The 23,675-nt window shown below is 45.8% G+C and overlaps 1 protein-coding gene across 1 annotated transcript in view; it reads left to right on the plus strand.

Annotated features, from left to right (window-relative positions):
- The window catches only part of LOC138299658 (twisted gastrulation protein homolog 1-A-like), a 46,998-nt gene that overhangs the window by 15,610 nt on the left and 7,713 nt on the right, over positions 1–23,675 (plus strand). Inside the window, exons 3-4 of the mRNA XM_069238119.1 lie at positions 883–982; positions 19,908–20,120. Of these exons, the coding sequence (XP_069094220.1) occupies positions 883–982; positions 19,908–20,120 (313 nt within the window). The remainder of the gene's footprint in view (positions 1–882; positions 983–19,907; positions 20,121–23,675) is intronic.

Consider the following 23,675-nt stretch of genomic DNA (forward strand, 5'->3'; position numbering starts at 1 on the left):
CCAGTAGGCTCCGGAGTCAACAACCAAGAGACTTTCCCATGTCACACTCTCCACAGCTACTCAACGCTTATTGAATCTTTCCATACCTCCCACTTAAACTTTTTCCTCCCTATCCTGCACAATGCTCTTGTAGGAAAACCACCAACAAGGCAGTCTTGATGGATTGGGTATGCTCGTTAGATTATTCTTTAGAGAGAGAGTGACTGCCCAAATGTCTAGGTTAGGAACTTATTTTCCTTCTTGCTGTCTGATGGCGGAAATATTTTTTGATTAGTTCCAAACAATCTCTTGCCAAAATCCACCTTTAACTGATACCTTTAAAGGCAGCAGTAGCATTTTAAAGGTGACCAACTTGTTATCGGGTTGTAAATGCTCCCAGTGTTCTTTTGGGGCCAGGAAACTCAAAATAACAATGCTATGGCATGCAGAGAGTTTTCTCCCTTAGAATTGTGGCCATTGTTTTCTTTACCCGGGTGTGTCATTTTTTGTGTGGCAGATTTGGACAGGAAAAATTAGTCTTCGTTGTGCCAACGTAACTAGGGTGCAACCACTGTCCCTGCAACCCAGTGGTCCAGTGGATTCCAGGTCATTGGCTAAAAGAGGCAGGGGAAACAATGCAGAGCTAGCCTTTAGACACAATCTAAATGAGGCCCACAGTCTTTTATCAAACCACAACTTCCACTTTCCATCAACTTGTGTTTTAGTGGCATTGGGGCTATGTTAGTGAAAATATAGAGTGCAATAGTCACTTTGCCTAGCTTGCATGGTGCCAAGTCTTTGCTAGAAAACCCTGAGCCGAAATGCTTTTCCATTATTTTTACGGTGGGTGCATTTGGGAACTCCTCCAGAACAGGATGTAACATCTTCTGGTACTCTCCACAGGAGCTGTGCCAGTGCCAACTCAAAGAGGCAGGCTGTCCATGCTGCAGGGAGTGTGCCCTCTGCCTGGGCACACTGTGGGAGCCGTGCTGTGGCTGTGTAGGTGAGTACAAGGACACCCTTCAGATCTGGTATGATGCGTCCAACATGGGGCGAGAATGATATGTGCTGTTATAGATGATGTGCTGGACAGGGACTGAGTGGCAGTGAGGGGGTTCAAGTGAGGTTGATGTGCACAGATGAATAAGGATTCTAGCTGAGAATGCATGAGTAATATTTTTAACAGGAAGGATGTTAGTAGCTGTATGTGTGTTTCCTGTGATACTCTGTTTATACATGGATGATGTGCCCATCTGGGGGGCTGTTTTCTCTGGGTGGTGTGTCAAGGTGGGATTCATATTTTAACTGAGGTTTTTCTGCAGCTCAGTGTTGACTGTCCTACAGAACAGAGATGTGTCCAGCAGATGGTGGTGTCTGAAATAGGGATAATATGATCACATGTGGTAATATCTCCAGGTGGGAGTTGAATGTCTAACAGAGAGGACCTAACTTCATTTGTACAGAAAATGATGATGCACTCAGCTTGAGGTGATGTATCCAGATGGGGCTTCTGCATTCAGCTGTGGGGTGTTTAACTGTGAGTGAGGTGTTCATTAGCAATGGTGTGCTAGCCAAGGGTGATATGCATGCCGCAAGTATGTTCAGCTGTGGGTGAGGCGTCAAATAGGGGAAAAAAGGGTTTTGCCATCGAGAGTGTGCTGTATCCATCAGGACTGAAATTATTATTAAACGTGGGCCTTTTGCATTATGATACTTTTGAAAAGATGTGTCTCGCATTGTCTATCTGAAGGCAGTGTGTCCTGCTAGAATTGATGATGCATTGATCTTGTAGTTACCATTTTAATGATTGGGGGTGGAGGGGCGATGTGTCCAACTGATTGATCCATGTCAAACTTCTTTTTGAGATTCACAAACATTATTGGTAATAGTCCTACAACGGTATGCCAGTTGCAGGTTCCCAGTCTTATTACTGCCAATGCCATGTGACATTTTTATGAGCTGCTATTTCTCTAATGTGTAATTTTATGCACGGTACATTTACACATTGGGTAATGGCAGCTCGTTGTGTAGTGAGCAAGTTAGTCACCTTCAGTAATGCATTAACTGGTAGAGATTCCATCTAATTGCAGATTCCTTACCTTGGAATATTTCCCAGGCATCATACTTGATCTGGAAGATTTTCAAGCAGTAGCCCTATCAGGCTGTAGGTGGCTTCGTTCAGCTCTGCAAAGGCGTTGTCGGCGTCTTTCGCACCGGAAGTGACATGTGCGGTACCTCTGTAGGCACCACCCCAGGGCACTGATGTCAGTTAATTTTACAACTTTTCACGACAGGAACACATAGCGCCAATGAGAACTGACCATTGGTTTGACAAGCTAAGGCCCTCAGAAGGGTGTCTCTTACACCGTAATCAGTTCGTATAGTGGGTGGGATGGAATGCTCGGTAAGGAATCTGCGGTCAGATAGAATCTCTATCAGATAAGGCGTTACCGAAGGTAAGTAACTTGTTCATCTCATAGAGACTTCTAGGTGTAGATTCCTTACCTTAGACTAAATACTCAAACAATACCTCCCCAGAGGTGGGACTGCAAAGCCAATTAGATTAGAAAGTACAGCAGAACCGAAAGGGTGAAGTGCATGTTACCACAGACCTGACAGTCTAGGCAGTAGTGCTTGGTGAACATGTGCAAAGAAACCCAAGTTGCTGCTTGACAGGTGTCCAGGAGGGGACGCCGCACACTAACTCAGTGGTCACAGCCTTGGTTGTGGTGAAGTAGGCCAGGAAGCCCTAACGTGGTTACTTCTTGGCCAATGCGTAGCAGATCTTAAGGCATAGAACGATTCATCTGAAGATGGTCTGTTTCTGCACCACCTTCCCTTTTTTAGCTCCTGCATAGCTTGTGAAGAGTTGATCTTACCCCCGAACTCTTTTGTGCATTCAAGATAGAAGGATAACACTCTTTTTAGGTACAGACCGTGGAGTCTCTCCTAGTCTTTGGAGGGATGAGGCGGAGCAAAGAAGGTAGGCAGAGTGACGTTCCTTCCTATATGGAAAGGAATCACAACCTTCGGAAGGAAGGAGGCACAAATGTCCGAGGAACCAGCTTGTCCAGGTAAATGGACATATAAGGAGGGTGCACAGAGTACCTGCAAATCACATACCTCCTTTCTGAATTCATGGCCACTGAAACAGCAGTTTGATGGTCAATAGCCTAAGAAGGCAGTTGTGCAGAGGCTCAAATAGGTCGCACATGAGAAAGGTGAAAACAAGGTTACGGTCCTACTGAGTCATATGATCAATGGTGTGAGGGGAAACTAATGCTGCAGGCCTTTAAGGAACCAAGCCACAACAGGTGATCTAAAGAGAGAAGGCTGGTGTGACATCCGCAAAAATGGTAGAAAGATAACCTTTAACTGGGTCCAGAGCAGAGCTCTGCTAGACCAAAGTTAAAGCACACAAGAGAACCTTGGATAAAGGTGCAGAAAGGGGGTCAACATTTTGGGAAGCACATCATGACACATACTTATCTCAATGGCAGGTGTATACCGACTTGATGGAGGGATGGCTGGCTGCCAGAGTAACATTACAGAGTTCTGACGGTAGATCAAATGCGGTCAACTTTTAAATTGTGAGTTTAGAGACCCCCAAACTCCATATCTCTATCTGCTCCCAGTGGGAAATTACACTTAAAAAGATATTTCAAGGTAATTCCCATGCTACCCTATGGGAGAGATAGTCCCCTGCGATAGTCAAAAACAATTTTAGCAGTATTTCACTATCAGGACATGTAAAACAAGCCAGTACATATCCCACCGTTTAAATACACAGCACCCTGCCCATGAGGCTGCCTTGGGCCTACTTTAGTGGTGTCTTACATAGTAGTAAAAGGGAAGGTTTGAGCCTGGCAAGTGGGTGCACTTGCTAGATCAACATGGCATTGTTAAACCGCATACACAGGCACTGCAATGGCAGCATGAGATATGTTTACAGCGCTACTCACATGGGTGGCACAATCAGTGCTGCAGGCTCACTAGCAGTGTTTGACTTACAGGCCCTGGGCACCCATAGTGCACTTTACAAGAAACTTACCAGTAAATCATATGTGCCAATCATGGAAAACCAATTACCAATACCTTTTAGACACAGAGCACTTGCACTTTAGCACTGGTTAGCAATGGTAAAGTGCCCAGAGTATCAAAGCCAGAAAAAGCTAATTAAAGCACAGGATCCAAAAACAGGAGCTCCAAAGTAAAAAGTACAGGGAAACCATGCCTAGAGCAGCCATGTCTAACAGAATGGAACTGACGCCACCCCTGCCTGACATTAAGGAAACTATGCCTCACCTCCCTGGTAGCAGTAAGGAACCAATGCCGCACCAGCTACAGCGACGTCTCACCTCCACAACTCCGTGCAATTACTTTTTTTCCTCATCATTTTCCAAGGTACTGTTCCTGGGGTCCATACAACTCCGTGACTGGCCCGCACTCCCTCGCGAGTGGTATCGCACTATTGGGAACGACAACCGTCAAGATGCCATAATAGCCCCCGTTGGAGCTATTGTGTTTCTAACCACTTTACTAAGATTTAGGGCCTGACTTAGTTCTCGGTTGAGGGGTTCCTCGGGCCCAACGATAACGAATATCCCATCTGCTGAAATTTAAATACCATAGAAAACAATGGTATTTAGATTTGGCGGTCGGGATATCCATCACTGTTGCGAAGGAGTAATCCCTCCACCGATATCTAAATCAGGCCCTTAATTTTAGAAAATCCTTATCTTTGCTACTGTGTGTTTCTTTAAAAATTCATATTGTGTGTATGTTGGATTTTTGTCCTTGTTTTACTCAGATAAATAATAGCTATCTTTCTAAACTGGTGTGGAGTACTTTTGTGGTGCTTCTCACTGTGTTACTCTGTGTGTGTATGTGTGTGTATGTACAAATACTTTACATTTTGCCTCTGAGATAAGCCTGACTGCTAGTGCCAAGCTACCAAGGGGGTGAGAAGGGATTATCTTATCTGTGTGACTCCCTTACCCTTACCCTTACTAGAGTGAGGGTCCCTACTTGGACAGGGTGCAAACCAGTGCCAACTAGAGACCCCATTTCTCACACCTATCAAACAAATAGGGCACTGGCTCCACTCTGGTGGCATGAGCCCAATCTGCATCAGTCGGCGTTGGACGATGCTCATCCAGCTTTGTGTTGAAATCAGGAATAACAATAGGAGAGGTGTCACTTACTAGCATCGGCACTACATAAGACATAGAGAAGATTTCTGTCTTGCTGGCGGCTCTGCTCTGGATCTGGCATGGGATCTTTGGGGCCCCTCTGGCTTGGGTCCAGTAGGGGCCTCTCCCATACCCATGGGATGCAAAGGTAGTCCAGACGGGCCCGGCCACCCAAAATAGAGGCGCATGGCCTCATAGCACTCCTTCACCAGGGTGGGGGTCCTTCCAGCTCCAGGAAAATCGGAAATCAGGCAAGGGTGAAGCAAACCCAGGTTCAGGTTCCACCAACTCACGGGGTCCTGAAGGGCTGGCGTTCCTGTGTGTCGTCTGCAGACTTTGATAGACACGGCAAAGTGAAGAACCTCTTTGACTTCTTGGATTGTTTTATGTGTGTGGGACTTCTCCGACTTCCCCAGTGATATCGAGTGCAAAGACAACTGTCAGGAAGGGCTTTGCGAATGGTCCCAGGACCCTGCGCGGGATCGAGACTTAGAGCCAGTGCTTAATTTGTGCTTGTTGCTTCCGGTGCTGAGCACCAGCACTTATTTTTGAGGGCCGGGGCTTATTCTTCTGCCTCAAGCATTTGCTGTGAGCAAAAAACACATATGGATAAAACAGAGGAAGAGAAAAACGAAAAAGCATCACAACGGGAGAAAGTAGAAAGCTGCAAGAATGAGCGAAAGGGGCAAGGAGTGGCTTTATATTGATTGAAGAGGCCCGCAATGGCTTCAGGAGTACGTCGCCTCAGTATTCCATGTTCACACATTAAATTGCAGCAGCCGTGTGTTTAAGAGGAGGGCTTTGGGCACTGGCACCTTTTTATTTACAAATTAAGCACTGCTTTGAGCATCTTGCAATCAGGACCTTGCTTTGAGCATCTTGCAATCAGGACCTTGAGCATCATGGAGTCCACTAACAGGTGGTGAGGCGCTTGAGGAAGGCTCACACATGTGCCTAGGAGTGGTAAGCCAAAGAGCCCAGTAACAGTTTCCCCCTCTGGTGGTGATTTGCTACTTACCTGGTGGCAGTAGGTGGAGTGGTAGAGTTTCTGGCCTAAGCCCTTTCCATGCCCAAACAGGCAATGTCCTTATCATATCACCCTTCACCTGGGCGTCAAGGCTGTACATCATAAGGTTCTTGTTTAAGTAAGAAGGGAAGCATTAATGGTCAGATAACCAACCTATTACTCAGATGATACAGGACCAAAGGAAGCCTTAGCCCTAACAATAAGGCGACATGGATCTGGTGGCAACCCTATCACCTAGCAATCTGATGGCCTGAGTCCAGTAGGCCAATGTAAATGCTAAGCGCTAATTCACAAGCTCAGCCAAGTTGCCAGGGAAACCCTACTGGTTCAAGAGGAACAATGGAGGAAGCTGATCACAAAGTTAACTTGGGCTGGGCACCCTGAGGGAATCACTCTTCCGTAGTTATGAGGAGATAAGAGGGGGAGAATCCCTGGTAATATGACCCCCTCCAAAACGGTCTTGCACCAAACCCTATGATTCTGGGGAGGAGAGGGAAGGTGGAGAGGCCAGTCCAGGTGAGCCAGAAGTAACCTTAAGTGCTGGAGTTTGGCCAGACACCAATCCACAAAGGTCATATAATGGGTTTCCTGATTACACAGAAAAAGCTTTTTTATAGCTTATTAGAAATAATGCAAACGTAGTAGTTTTACATTCCTTTATTTAAAGGCACAAGAACATACAGTAACCACACATGTCAAGATTTGTATGGTAAGTAAACCCCCTTGTGCATGTAATGTCAGTTTTGGCAGGAAGAAGGAGCCCGATTCCAGAGGCAGGCAGGCATCCATAATATCCTTTAGTGTAATCAGGACAAGATTAGATGGTGTTCTTGGTGGGTGCTTGAATGTATATTCCACGTTTAATTAGAGAGAGAGAGAAGCCCTAGTCATGTGATCCAACCCAAAGGACCTCACACCAAACCCTGGGATCCTGTGCAGGAGGAAGGGTGGAAAGCCCCGACTAGTCCACAAACGACATCATTCCAAGATTTTCTGGTGTCTCTAGAAAATGGGAGATTACAAAATCAGGAGACTTTTATGGGAATGGAGGGAGAAATGCCTTGCTTAGCTAAGCACCCATGAGTTGAGCCCTCGGTGTCAGTTAAGTTGTTGATTTCTTGATGCTGACAAATGGGCCCACATTAAAAATAGTTGCAGAACAGATTGGAGACTGACCTATGCATCTTGATGGAAAATTGATTATACCAATCATTCGTTAATACTCAAGTAAATATAATTTTCATAATTCCAAATGCATGTTGCTAAAAGCATCCATAATATCTTTTAGCTTTATGTAATATTTGTAGCTAGGAGTGAAGTATAAAGCCTGGATGTCACGTTTGGGACAATTTGGAACTTTGTGTGGAGGAAAATTACATACCGTGACTGCATACAACTATACAGGAGTAAACATTATTCTGAGGATGAGTAGTTGGTGAATCAATGTATCGCTATGAACATCAATAAATTTGTGAACTTGTGGACATTCACAGGGTCCTCTCCAACTCTTTGCCAACTTGGAAAATGTTGGAGATTTGCTCTGGCAAATGTTTTCCTAGTGGAGAAAAAAAAATTAAAAATGTGAAATATAAGAGAGACTCCTAGCCGCAGATTCCTTACCTTAGGATATTTCCCAGGCATCAGACTGGATCCGGAAAATTTGCGAGCAGTAACCCTGCATGTGGGTAGATGGCGTTGTTCGGCTTCTATGTCATCAGCATCATCTGGGGTGGGAGTGACGTGCCCGGTACCTGTATAAGCACCACCCCAGAGAGCTGATGTCAGTTCCTTCATTGCCACACTAAATAGCGCTGATCTGGTATAAGCTACCCCTTAGTCTCTTTTTGACTGGCTTTTTTCTATGTTTTGTCAAATCTATTTAATTTGAGAAGTGTTCTCCTGGTGTGAGGTATGTCACCCAAGAACCCGGATGGTTTCGGACCATGTGGATCCTGTCACAGGCAACTGTCCGTGACAGACTCCCACTTAGGGTGTTTTGGTGCATGAAGTGGGACCACGACTCCAAAGCCTGCGAAGACTGCTGCGCCATGCAAACTGTGAGAAAATGCTCCAGTAAACATGTTGTGGAACTGTATCCTGGCATAAAAGTAGGATCCAAACAAACATAGTGTAAGATACAGTTTATCTGTTAACTTTTACACAGGACTCCAATATTGCCACAAAAGGTCCAAGAGCTACTAAGCTTTAAATGCAATTTCAATAAAGTCATATCTCATTTTATTTAAATAACGCTGGCTGTACATAGTACTTATTCTCAGTAATATATGCATTTATTACCACAGACCAAACCTGAAGAGTAAGCCTTGACTATTCAACCAAACTAGCCTCTGAAAATCAGAGCCTAGAGAGGAAGTACTCAGCATTTCGGTGAGTTCATTGAAGTATCTGATGTCTGTGGTTCTAGGGGCCTTATACTTATCACAAGGTCACAAGGATTACCGAGTTGGACTTGAGGTCCACAGGCATCACAAGACTGGGCTGACCATTAGTTTGGATTTCGAAGCCTTTGTATTAGCTTGGTGTAATTTGTTTTGGGCCTTTCCTGCTTTCTTCATTCTCCACCTCTGTGCACTACCTGCTGAAACAGAAAGAAATGTTGCCGACTATGGTGATCATTTTAATTTATGGTTGTGTGTCTTTATTGCTTGATGCCTGAATCCCAAGTAAGCAATCCATTGATTCTTTCTTCGCCCCTAGACCATTTCATCCTCACCTCTCTGTGTGATCCAGTGGTTTTCTAGTTGTGCTACTGACTGGTGTTGGCAAACAGACCTGGTGTCTCACAGTCCTCTGCTAACTACTAACAAGCTATCCACCGAGCAACACCCCTCTCTACGGTGCTCATATTCTCAGGTAGAACCACAGCTTCTCCTGTATGAGCTACTGGCTCTCTGCTGTGCACAGCTCTCCTTCTCTTTACTCCCTCTCAGGACCTAACATCAGACTTATAGCAGTAAGCCAAGAACTGATCAACATTTTTCCGTCCCATCCATCAATCTATCACCCAAAGACCTTTCATTGTGCTTTCCCTGACACCCAGGGACCCACTATCAAAGCAGTTAGTTGGCCTGCTGCCACGCTACCTACTGAATCAGGCCACAGGCAGTTGCCATTCGATCTTTTCTTCTTGTATATAAAAACTTGCAGTTTTATCTGATCCTATATATATTCTCAAGGATTAATTTTAAGCTGATGCCCATTTGTGAGTTTAAGTTGTTTATGTGGAAATAGCTTTCTTGGTTAGCTTTACATCCAACACAGTTTGTTTTATGGAAATAAAATTATGCTTCCTACTCACACAAGTTTTTGATAAATCATTTCAGGTTTTTAAGTAATTTAATCTTTGAAATTGCCAGTTTTGTTTTAACAGCCTTTCGTGCAAATTGTGTTGTTTACTATTATCTCTAAATAACAAAATACATAGAGGCTTCTTATGGAATGAGTTCTCAGAGAGAGCTGATGGTCCTTTATCACCGAATAGAGAATAACCAAGTAGGGCTGATTTTACAAGAGATAAAGATGCACCATCCTGACAGGTCAGTGTCTGGGTGGATTTTTTGGCTGTTTGGGGATCAGTTTTGTGGTCCTATGGGCCGTTATTTTACTGTGTATTTTGCAGATATCTTCACATGCATTGCCTGCAGTAAGTACAATTGTGTACCGTCTCCCAATCGTTGCAAAATACCATAGAGCGTGTATTTACAACTTCAAAACTGCCAGAAGCCTCTTTTTTTAGCTATCTGAGTCACTTATGGGGGACATTTTTATTTTGGTGCCCGGAGCTATCTTCTGTCCCTGTCCAACCCTGACCAATCCCACCCAGTGGAGCTATAGGGTTCCCACATAGAAGTTTATCCACATAATCTATAGCTCTTAGACCCTAGTTTGCCTAGTATCGTACAGGTCAGACTTCTCTCCGAAATTTTGTAATAAGTCAATATTCCCACTATTACTCCGTCCCGTCAGCTCTTTCTTTGCTTTTTATTGTATTATGTTACTAATCTGTGACAGAGCCCTTACCGGACAGGAAACACCAGTAACACTAGTTCCCTAGTATCTTGTTTAATAGTTTATAAGTTATGATGTTTACCACTTGTGGGACGCTGGCTCTCTATATGGTGACTAAAATGATGTACACCGTGCAGAGTGTCTGAAATACTTTTCCGTTTCAAAAATGGACACTGGAATTTTCAGAGTCTTCATTGTTAACTTATGGGAGGAAAACAAGAATGCAGTTTTACAGGTAAGGACTCCATTTACAAATCCCGTCTTCGGGGTTTTAGGTCAACACCAGGCAAGGTTTAAATCAGCAATGGAGACTGAGGGTGAATGAAGATGCGCTGCTCACAGGTGAGTAAAGCGATGTCAGGGGTCAATCTCCTGGGGATGAGGTAAGTACAAGGGGAGCCACAAGGCAGCACTAAACTTACACTCTCAGCAGCACAGGGGTGGCCGGGTGCAGAGTGCCAATACAGCATGGGGCGCCCATTGTTATCCAAATAGAACTGGGGGTGACCAAAGATGTGCTGCTCACAGGTGAGTAAAGCGATGTCAGGGGTTGATCTCCTGGGGTTGAGGCACACACCAGGGGGGACCCAAGGCAGCATCAAGCTTACACCCTCGGCAGCTCAGGGGCGACTGGGTGCAGAGTGCCAACACAGCATAGGGCACCCAATGCAATTCAGTGAAGGAGGTCGGTTTTGGAAAAAGGCTGCAGGCTCAGGCCAGGAGGCTGAAGAAAACCCACAGCTGCCCAGGTAAGTTCGGATGTTGAAGGATTCCATTACACTCTCGGCCCAGCTCCCCAAGGTTCAGGGGCTCCAGATGCAGGGGTGTCCTTTGACGTCAGAAAACAGGTTACTAGGTGGTTACAGTAAGGTGGAAGTCTTCGGATTGAGACTGCAGGCTTTGAAGCGGAGTCCAACAGGGGTCAACCCACGGTGGACTTGGGCTCAGAATCGCTCAGGAACCTTCACAGGACTGGTGGGCCACTCGGACTCAGGCAGTGGGCGTTGGGTGCAGAGATGGGTCTGGGTGTGGTTTCATGGTTCCTCAGGGCAGAGTTCTTTTTCTTTAGAGTTGATTTCTTCTGAACAGGCCCGCTGTCCATGGGAGATCTTGGTCTTTGTCTAAAGCAGGCAGCACTCCCAGGGCTTTGGAGGCCTCTGGGCTGCAGGATGGGTCGTCTTTTGATGAAGAATTGTTGAGGGCTGCAGACAGGCCGGTAGGGCTGGGGCCTGCAGTCTTCTCTGCCGTTGCTGTAGTGTCCAGCTCTTCTTAGGTCACCAGGAATCTGAGTTCTAGGGCTCAGGGGTGCCACCTAAATACTGAATTTGGGGGTGTTACGGGAATGCCAGGTGGTAACAACTGGGCTACTCACCTTTAGTCACCCTTTTTATGACCACTTCCGCTGGGAAGTGGGTATAGCCCTGACCCTAGTGGCCTAATTCCTTCCAAACAGGATTGAGGAATTTAAAAAGTAGTGTCCACTTCAGCTCGTCCACCTTAGGGGTTGGACGTGCATGAAGTGGGCACTGCTCCTAATTTATCTAATTTTCCTGCCTGTGCTGCTGTCAAAGGTGAGGTCAGGACAGGGGGGTTGGTCATCTCCTCCATCTGAAGAGATCTGGGTCGCACTACAAATGTGGAAAAGACCTTGAAGCTACCCGTCCTGGAATGTTCATCCTGCCTAGGAGAGGAGGTAATACATCTGCCCAGTGCAGGCTTTTGTCTCAGGCCCTCGAGAGTGCTGGCTCTCACCGTGGGGGGACAGAAACGTGGCAGTGGTGGCTGAACTGGTCAGGACCAGTCAGTCAGCACACTAGTGGTTGGTAGGTTTTCAGGGGGCACCACTAAGTTTCCCTCTGTGTGCAGTTTTTAACAAATCCATCACTGGGGTCAGTGAGGGTTTATTATTCTGCGATATTTGATACCAAGCATCGCAGGATTCAGAAAAGCCATCATGTAGAAGGGGAACTTGTAGTGACCAGCGTCCATCACATGCATTTGATATGGCTTCCCTGTACACTTACTATGTCTGAGAATCGACAAAGACATAGCAGGGGCATATCTGCTCATGTAGTAATGCCACTACATGTAATATAATGCACCCTACAAGAGGGACGACTTACATGCATGCAGTGTTTAAGGGACATGGCACACAGGCTGTGTGCTATGTTGTGCTATCAATTTAGTAAGAACTTTGTCACACAGCCTTCAATTGCTGTCTGCATAAGGTTGGTGCTGGGTCCCTCAGAGTGGCACAATTGGGGCTGCAGCTCTGAGGGAGTCATCTTCACTACCCAAGGCCTAGTTACCAGGGGTACCATTTACTTGGGGCTTTTAGAGGGAAGAAGGGCCTGATCACTTGGGGATCAAGTGACCAGGTGTCTTTGTTTTAGGGAAGGAACACTGACACTGGGACCTAGTTAGCAGGAGCCCAGTTCACTTCAGTCGAATTTGCATCTAAAAACCAAGCAAAAAGTGGGGGGCAGGGGTACTAATCTTGAAAATTAGTACATCATATTCTTAGTAACTCTAAACGCAGAAGGGGAGTTTGGGTCAGCCTCCTTTAGCAATTGCCCTATTGGACTGTCATTCACACCTGTTCAGGTCATAGGAAAGCATACATGGAGTAGGGAGACTGAGTCAGCCTCCTTCAGCCATGGGCATGTAAGCAATGTAATTCACAGTTTTTATCAGTCCACGGTTAAGCCATTCCGTGCTTAGTTTGTTTGGCAGTATAAGTGGCTGCACCTTTTCCTGTTTACCATAGCTGCCATGTTTTATGTTTGCTTATGAGTGACATTCCCATGTGTGTAGTGTGCTTATCTATGATATTTCAAATCTTTGAGTGACACTTTATTGTGAGTGAAATAAGACAGTTGCATCCATGTGAACAGAGCACCTTTAGAAATCCCACCCTTTTCTCATATGTGATGGTCCTTACTGTGTGAATTGACCACGGTGCTTTACATGAGAATCAGATACTCTTTATTTAGCACAAATAAGTTAGATGGTTTACTCCGAATCACGGAATGATGAGCGGAGTTCTCTTCTATGGTTCTAAAGAAGACAGTTTGGTCCCTTGGTCATATCTTGTCCTGCCTCTTTCTTCTCCCGGCAGTGTTCTCCAATTAGGCCACTCTTACCAGTTTAGATCGACAACGTTTTTGACATATATTTATATAAGTTTCATTTTGCGGTTGGACATCCACATCTGCTTGATACCATGGTTTGAGTAGGGGGTGCTTTTCTATGTTAATTAGGTGGGTGTGTGGTTTTGTGTTTAGGTCTTCAAATCTCTGTAGTTCGCCTGGCTGGGATATGAGTTTCTGTGATAGAGGGGTACATATTTCTCATAATATGTTGAGAATCCAATACCTCCCATTGTACCCCATTGCCACCTTGTGACCTTTGATAAACAGTACTTGGAGTTTAGAATGTATGTGTCCCAGCAAAGTGAGAAAGTGGAATACACGATTTTATAGCACTTCAGGACACAGTTCTTTTGCATGATAATCTCAGGCATGGCAGTAATGTGGGTAAATGACTGAAAATGCGTTATTCTAACGCAAGCTGCATGGCACTTGGCTGGGCTGGCTTCGTATGTGGGTCCAGACCCGAAAAGACAAACACTGACAGGCAAAAGAGTTTGTGTCACTCTGCAAATGGCTGCTTTACCCCGGTGTCCATGTGTGTGCTTCACTGCTGCTCACTGTGATCTCAGCCCCTGTTTCAAACCACCCTCTTCACTTTTTCCATAAAATGATCCTCGCTCCCACTCTTACATGCACTTATCTGCAGCTCAAGAAATACAGGCTCCTCCTCTACCCAACCTTTCTTCTTACATTGGTTCTCAGCAATCTTGGTGGCTCGCATTCCTTTTCAATGTTTAGTTCCCAGCACCAACAATGCAAAGTAAAGTTTATCAAATGGTTATACAGTACCACAGTGCCAATGCATAAACATTTGGGATCTTGACAGTGTAGTATCTTTGAACTAAGGTCACATTATTAGCACAGCAACTACCTTTACCACCACTGCCATTACTACCATCATTACATCACTATCACCACCAACACCATCACCACTTTATTAACCACCACCATTATCAGTACTACCACTATTACTACCACCACCACCATTACCTCCAAACTTAATATCACCTCCATGACCATTACCACCTCTAATACCACCCAAAACATTACCACCACTACTACCATTACCACATCACTACCACTATAACCACCTCTACCATTACCACCATTTCACCACCATCTTAACCACTACCACAATTATACCACCCCCATCATTACCACAATTACCACCACATCACTATTAACATCATGACCTTTACCACCATCATTATCACCTTAACTATTAACAACATTGCTATTTCCACCCCTACCAAAATCCCCATTACCACCACCATTACTACTGTTATCAGCAGCATTATCACTGGCATTGGCACCAACATAACTATTGCACCCCCTTTCCACTACTACCATTACATCAACCATTTCACCACCATTACAATTACCACCATTGTTATCACTGCAATTGCACTACAATTACATCATCACCACAGTTACCACCACAGTTATAACAACTATCATCATCACTAGTATCACCATCACCGCCAGCATTATTACCACCATTACCAATATCACACCACAACCATTAACTGTACCACCACCATCACCACCGACATCATTAACACAACCACATCAATTATTACTACCAGTATTATTACCACCACCAATATAACCACCGCTATTATAATATGGACCATATGCCCCACCACCATTACCACCACTGCAAACTTACCTCAACCATGACCACAACCAATACTGCTTCAACACCATTACACCACTACCATAACCACCACCGTTACCACTTCCACTGCCATCACAACTACAAAATCCAGCATCATCCCCAACACACTCCCACCATCGCCATTACCAACACCACCACTATAAATATTGCTACCAAACCCACCACTGCCACTACCATTATTATCACTGCCGCCACCACCACCATCACTACCATTATTACCACAACTATTACCACCATTAACGCAACCAGCAATATTACTATAAACACCATCATCACTACCGCTATCACCAATACCACCACCATTACCACTAAGGACTCCACAAAAATCACCAACACCATCATTACCACCACTATCATTACCAATACCACTTGCACAAACACTGCAATTATCAGTGCCTTCAGTAACATTACTACTGTCGTTTACACAACCATCACCATTACACCCACCTCTAGTCCTACCATTACCACCAACACCAGTGGCACCACCATTACCACAACCATAGCAATAACCACCATTAGCACCACCAACATCACCACCAGTATTATAACTGACACTATAACTACCAGCACCATATCTACCACTGCAAAATTACAGCAGCAATGACCACACCCATTACCACCACCATTACAACTTCTACTATCATTACCACCGTCATTACTAACTTCCATCCCAATTATGATACACACAGCATTCAGGGCCGTATTTATACTTTTTGACGCAAAACTGCGCTAACGCAGTTTTGCGTCAAAAAGTTTTGCGCCGGCTAACGCCATTCTGAAGCGCCATGCGGGCGCCGTATTTATTGAATGGCGTTAGCCGGCGCAAGCAGACCGGCGCTGCCTGGTGTGCGCGAGAAAAACCACGTACACCAGGCAGCGCCGGCGTAGGGGGAAAATGGCGCATGGGCGTCTTAAAATGGGGCAAGTCAGGTTACGTCGAAAAAATCATCGTAACCCGACTTGCGCCATTTATTTTCGACGCCCATCCCCCATCAACATGACTCCTATCATTGTAAAGATAGGAGTCATGCCCCCTTGCCCAATGGCCATGCCCAGGGGACTTCTGTCCCCTGGGCATGGTCATTGGGCATAGTGGCATGTAGGGGGGCACAAATCAGGCCCCCCTATGCCACAAAAAAAAAAAAAAATATACTTACCTGAACTTACCTTAATGTCCATGGGATGGGTCCCTCCGTCCTTGGGTGTCCTCCTGGGGTGGGCAAGGGTGGCAGGGGGGGTCCCTGGGGGCAGGGGAGGGCACTCTGGGCTCATTTTGAGCCCACTTGTCCCTTAACGCCATCCCTGACCCAGGCGTTAAAAAGCGGCGCAAAAGCGCCGTTTTTGGCCACGCCCACTCCCGGGCGTCATTTTTGCCCGGGAGTATAAATACCACGTAAAGGCCTGGGAGTCATTTTTTAAGACGGGAACGCCTCCCTTGCATATCATTAACGCAAGGAAGGGGGTCACGCTAAAAAATGACGCACACTCCGGGCACTTTGGCGCCCGAAGCGTCTAACGCCAGAGTATAAATATGGCGTTAGTTGGCGTTAGTTCTGCGTCGAATTTGCGTCGAAAAAAACGACGCAAATTCGGCGCAAACGGAGTATAAATACGGGCCTCAGTGCTTAATTTGAGCCGTTCGTTGTAGCTAGGCCCACCAGCACTGTCATTATTTTATCCCATCAAACTTTGACTCAGAACAAGAGAAAGAAAAACATAAAATGGGGGAAGAAGGAGGAAAAGACAGAGGGCAAAACAATGGCATAGAAAAATTCAGGGATGAAAAATAACCTGAAAGAGTGAGCTATAGAAGCAGGCAGAGTCTGATGGTGGAGGAAAGAGACATGAGGTGGAGTCAAGACTAAGAAGCCTTGGTATTCGGCACCTCTAACATTCGATAGTGCCGGCTACGGGAGTCTGAGCAGTGCTTTGACACTTAGGCCCTCATAAAGAACATGCAGCCTGGATTGCCATGCCGGAGATGACGGTAATTGCCGGCAAAGGCATGGTGGTCCAGACGCCATATAATGAAGGTGGACAAACCGCCACGTTTGAAACACCACATTCCTGATCCGACAGGGCAGCGGTGCAAGCAGCGCTGGCCGCCGGATAATGATTCGGATTCCACCAGCATTTCCCTGGTGGTTTGCACCACCAGGGAAATGCTGGTGGAATGAGTGACTCGGAGCCCCCATGCACAGCCTAGTCGCGCATTTCACTGCCCGATTTATGGGCAGTTAAAATGCACGACGGGTGCTGCTGCACCCGCCGCACTGCTACATTGCCGCTGGCTCCATTTGGAGCCGGCGTCAATGTTCAGGCCCTGTATCCCGCTGGACCGGCTGGCAGAAACACTGTTTCTGCCCAGGAGCCCACCTGGATGTATATTATGTGGCCGGCGGGGGGTTCTGCGTGCTGGCGGTCTTCTGTTGACAGTTAGCGCCGTTTTCTGCGGGTTTCCCCAGAGATTGTAATGACCCCCTTAGTCTTTTAAAAATGTGACACCACATTGCCACACCACAACTAACATTACACTATTACTAAAACTACCAACACAACCACCACCATTACCACAACTCCCATTACTAATTTCCACCACCACCGCCAAGTTCCACCAACCTGCACCAACTACCACCCGCACATTCCCATCATCACAGTAACCACCATCACTACCACCAATATTATCACCACAACACAAGCATCACCACTTTTACCAATACCACCAAAATCACCTTTACCAAACCACAATTACCACAATTAACATCACCATTAGCACAATAACCTTCACCATTACCACCACCATCATTATCCACTGGTTGCGTCTCAGAGCCCCAACAAGAGATGCTTGGTAGACAGACATGAAGTGGGCTAGTGTGAAAGAACCTCATATGATGAAGAAGAGAAAAGATGAAAAAGCACAAGATGTCCTGACAGCCTGGGCAGAAATTACTCAGGTGCTCCTAGAATAGACACACACACAACGGGGAGGTACATCATTACAGCAGAGGGAGAGTGAGTGAAACACAACAATGGTAAATGATGATATTGTATTACGCTGCGCTTGGATATTATGGACTAATTTGACCTCAAAGCGACTGCTAATATAGACAGTGGTAAATGAGATACAATATACCTACCATGGAAGCTACAGGGGGAAGTGAGTGAAAGGGGAGAAGGGGATAGTAGGGAATATTTGTTTATTAGGACACTTTGTTTGGAGACCGATTAGGGCACATGTCGGTCTATTTACTCCATTTGTTGATGCTGAAAGTAACATATGCAAATATTTTTTTATATGTTTATGTTGCTCTATAAACCAATAAAAATAAATTTAAAAAAAGAACATACAGCATTGACTGAGCTAACTCGATCTTCATTTACCATGATGCATGGGAAAGGTCTGATACATACCTGTGACCAGTATGCGACTGCACTGCCATTTTAGCCACCAACATTACCATTACCAATTACAACCTCCAGTATTATCACCACCACTATCACCTCTACAATCACCATTATGATTACCACCATTTCCATCATTACCTCCACTACTATCTATCCCCAACACCATCACCTTTATTATCACTGCGACCACCATTATTGCCATCACTATTACACCACCATGATTAACACAAGTAACAATATTACCACTGGCATTACCACTACCACATCATTACCACCTTTACCACTATCACTACTGCCACTAAGACGATTACTCCTTTATCACTAACACCACGAACATTGCCACTGCCACCTTTACTACAACAGCTACCACCACAACAATTACTACTACACCATTATCACCACCGCTACCACCTCCCCACCACAATTCCCACTCCCACCATTACCAGCATCACCACTGTTACTTTTGTTTCCACAACTAACATCACTACCAACATTAACACCACCAGCAACAACATTACCACCATAACAAATACCTCCATTACCACCACCAGTATCATCTCAACTATTACAACCACCATAGTTGCCATAGCCTACAATCATCTTCATCATTACCATCACAGCCATTTCTACCGTTCACACCACCAAAACAAGCACCACCTCTACAGCACCTACCACCACCATAACCACTACTATTACCACTACCCTAATTAGCAGTACCAATATCGTCAACAACATTATTACTGCCACAAGTATCAATACCCCACCACCTCGATTGCTACTACCCATCACCATTTTACCATTACCACCACAACCAAGCTCACCACCACTACCACCGCAATCATCTTCACCACCACTACCACAATACCATCACTATTATCACCATCACAATTTCTACCATAACTAAACCACTATTTCTATCATTGCCACCATAAACATCATTACCAATGGCATCACTACAACCAGTATCACCAACATCACTTTCAGTACCACCACCGCTGTCATCACCACTATCATCACTTCCATCACCTCTATCATTGCTGTTATCATAACCACCTTTGTCACAAACATTATCACTACCACTATCACCACTACACCAGCACTACCAGTTTCACCACTACCATCACTACAAAACATCTCAACGACCGACACTTTCAGCACCGCCACCACTGTTACCACCACCAATTCAACTGCCACAATCACCACTTCTATCATCAGCACAATCACCAGTACTACAACTACCATCGTAGCCATCATAACTACTACTATCACCATGATTTACTCATGTGTTTACATGTTTACGGGTATATTCTGTTTTTGACAGAGGTGCCTTCATGTGTAAAAGACAGGCTGGCGTGGTATGTGTGTGACTCATGTTGTGTGTCTGCTAGCAGTAATAAAATTAAAGGCAGTGTCTCTCTGATTTTTCTTTCCCCTCCACTGACCAGGCCTCTGTAAGGAGAGGAGTAGAGTGAACATTCATCCAGCCTCCCGCAGCTCTGTTGAAGATCTTCCATCCCCCATCCCATCCCTATTTTGCGCACTCTCCACTGTCTCTGAGAATGACCCTCCTCTCGGCTGGAGCAGCTTCTCTCTGCCTGTGTCTGAGGAGGTTCAACAGCAGCACCATGAGCACCACCTGACGCTGGGGACTCACAGAGGTGAGTGCTAAATACACTGAAGTGAGTACTGAATGTAAAGAGATGAGCATTGACCTCACAACGGTGAGTAAGTAGTGCGCTGGGAGTGCAGATCACACAAAGAGAACTCTGAGAGTAAACACGAGAAACCTGCTTGCACAGTTGTGAAATCTGAAGCACAGTTAATTGCTCATGCGAGTGTCAATGGTAAAGTGAGTATATTAATTACACAGTGCTGACCTTAAACTAAGCACTAAGGCCCTAGCTACATTTACTGGGTTTATTCCGTTTTTCGTGTAGTTGAAAATTCCTGCTGGTTTATGAAATTAAGTTCTAAGTCAAATGGTATTTTTCCATCTGCAAATTGTTGTTTGCCATTAAGTTTGCTGGAGGTAAAACCTGGTGAGGATGTTCTTGAAAATAGTGTCAAGTTTCAATTTGTGCAGCCTAGAACTTGCTCAAAGGTGCACAAATACATTTTTTACATTTGCAGTAAGACCTAGAGGAGACACCACCCTGCTTGGAATCCTGTTTTTGCTGAATACACAGTGGTACATGCTGAATCACAGGTTTAGGTACTGCTTGAACAGAGGTGAGTACTGAGTGATCAAAGGTCAGAACTTAGTGTAGATGCTGAGTACACAAATATGAACACTAACCACACATACAGATAGGTGTACTTGGACTAAAGCGGTGCATATTGTGCACTAAGGTAAGTGCTGACCGCACAAAGGTCACCAGACTACAAATTAGCTGTATTTACACGTCATTGGGCCAGAAAGCACACCCATTTTCAGGACCCCTGGGCACTTGAAAACTGTGACCAAACGATTGATAGAATTAACAGCTACTCAAGAGAAAGTAGATTGGGTATTATTAGAATGCAGGAGTATGGTTTGAAAGAAAGAGAAGTTTTTTTCTATGAAATGAGGAGAGGGCATTTTAGAGAAATACAATGATAGAGATTAAGGCAGACAGGCATGAGGCTTATAATCGGTTGTACCCCGAAAGAGGAGACATGCAGAAGATGGAGGGTAAAGAGAGGGTAATTCAAAACAAAACAAGGATGGGTGACAATTGTAAGTCTAGTTCAGTTTTTCGTGCAGGATTGTATGAATGCAGAATAGGCTGTTTGAGTTATCATGCAAACTACGGATACAAAACTATAGAAAGAAATTAAATTATTTGCAGGTAGGATAGTGCTATATTAGGTATTAACTATACACAAGTTAACGGTCTGTCCACTAATAGGCGTCCTATAAACCACAACCTCTGAAAGGACATCCGATCAGCTCAGGGTATGGAAGTATACTGTAATGGCTGTACAAATAGACAAGAAAACATTGAGAGCTTTTGGTTACACTCGAAAGAAGCTGCAACCTTGTGATCATAACAGTGTTAGATGATATGTCTGTTAAGCCCGCCAATTGCTCACCTGAATTTACGTAGCTCCAACTAATCTATCACATCTAAGCCCTATTCATCTAATCTGCCCCAAAGAAACTGCAGCAAATGCATGGAAATGTTTACTTGTGAGCACAAAACTAATCCCAGTATGCAACAACAATCTATAACCAATGGATTAACCACTTATCTTGGGTTTCTGAGCAGCGTGCTGCTCAGCATAAAGCACTTCAATGCTTTGCCAGGGGTAATACGAGCTATATAAATGCACTAATATTACAATGTACAGCTCTGTCAATGAAATTCATTCATGTGCTGCAACACTCCCTGCTATGTTAATGATGGCATGGAAAATAGGGGTGGGCAGAAAACTCTGCTCCGCCGGCAGAGTTCTTGGAGTTTTTGCCACTCTGCATTCCTCTTGAAGCATGGAGTTCGGCAAAAAAAACTCCACCTACTGTCGGCAGAATGGAGTTGACTGGCACACTCACTTACTGGGGTCATGTGCTTGTCAGCAGGAGGAGGCCGCCCGGGTGCCTGGTCCAGAGACAGGACTCTGTCTTTCCCCCACCCTTTCTCAGGGATCATAGAAGAAATCAGTCCCAGCCAGCTGCAGCCCTTTCCCCACCCTTCTCCCTCTGCCTCATTGATCGCTCCTGCTGTCCATCCGCTGGAGCTGCGGTGGGTAATAGAGTCCCAAGGGGAGACTGCGAAGCCAACAGAGCACAGACTGGAACTTTTGGAGCTGGAAGTGTCGGGCAGAGCATACGAACTGGAGCCCTGTAAATGGCAGACCTCAGGCGACAAGCGTGCGATCAGATGTTAAGAATTTGCCTTCTAATGTCAGGTGAGTGCTGGCAGCAAAGTTTGTTGTTGGGGTTGAGGGCAAAGGCATAGAGGGGGCGGTGCTTCCCTGCCCATTCTGACCGCGGCGGTAAAGCCGCGGTCAGAAAAGGGGATGGATTTCCCCTGTCTGGACTGAATCTCCATGGCGGCGCTGCAAGCAGCGCCGCCATGGAGATTCCGACCCCCTTCCTGCCACCCTGTTTCTGGCGGTTTTTTAGCAAGAGACTGCACTTTGCAGGAAGGAGTGCTGGAGGCCGGGGATAAACAGAGCCTGAAGATCCATTGGAGAAGGAGCAAACAAGCCTTGGTAGCTGCAAGAGTTGCAGTGCACAGGGGTACTGTCCTGCAAGGAGAGGCAAGGCCTTACCGTCTCCCAAGTTGGACAGCTAGCAAAAAGGACCAAGGAGACAACTCTGGACCACCACCTGTGATGCAGGATCCATGCAGTTCTGGAGGTGAGAAGATCCACGTAGCCGGTCATTGTTGCAGTTGGTTCCTGCGGATGCAGGGGAGTGACTCTTTCACTCCAAGGGAGATTCCTTCTTACTTCTTGTGCAGGCTGAAGACTCGTCACCCTTAGAGGATGCACAGTTGGAGAAATGTTGCAGTTGCTGGAAGGAGCCGGAGAAACAATGTTGCAGAGCAGAGTCATCGCTGAAGTTGTAGATTGTCGGTTCGTAGAGGGTCCAGTTGCAGTCCCAGTGGCCAGAAGATGAAGTAAACAATACAGGGGAGCCTTGCTGGAATCTTGCATGTCGAATCTGAGGACCCACCCAAAAGGTAGACCTTAAATAGCTCAGGAAGGGAGTTTGGTCACCTGGCAGGGTGACCACCTATTAGGAGGGAGATGTGACGTCACCTACCTGACCTGGCCACTCAGATGCTACCAGGAGCCTCTGCCCACCTTGGAGTCAAGATGGCAGAATCAAGTGGCCACCTGAAGGAGCTCTGGACACCACCCCTAGGGTTGTGATTTACAGGTGAGTGGTCACTCCCCTCTCCTTTGTCCAGTTTCGTGAAAGAGCAGTGACCGGGGGTCCCTGGACTGGTGCAAACCGGTTTATGCAAGGAGGGAATCAAATCTGCTCTTCAAAGCATACCAGTGGCTTGGGGAGGCTACCCCTCCCAAGCCATGTAACACCTATTTCCAAGGGAGAGGGTGTTGCCTCCCTCTCCCACAGGAAATCCATCATTCTGCCTTCCTCTGCCTGAGCTAATCAAGCAGCAGGAGAGAAGAAACCTGTCTGAGGGGTGGCAGCAGAACACGCTGCCTAGAAAACCCCAGAAGACTGGTAGGAGGAATGCTGGGGGTCCTCTAAGGAGCCC

The sequence above is a fragment of the Pleurodeles waltl genome, chromosome 6, assembly GCF_031143425.1.
Source record: "Pleurodeles waltl isolate 20211129_DDA chromosome 6, aPleWal1.hap1.20221129, whole genome shotgun sequence".
Classification (NCBI taxonomy): Eukaryota; Metazoa; Chordata; class Amphibia; order Caudata; family Salamandridae; genus Pleurodeles; species Pleurodeles waltl.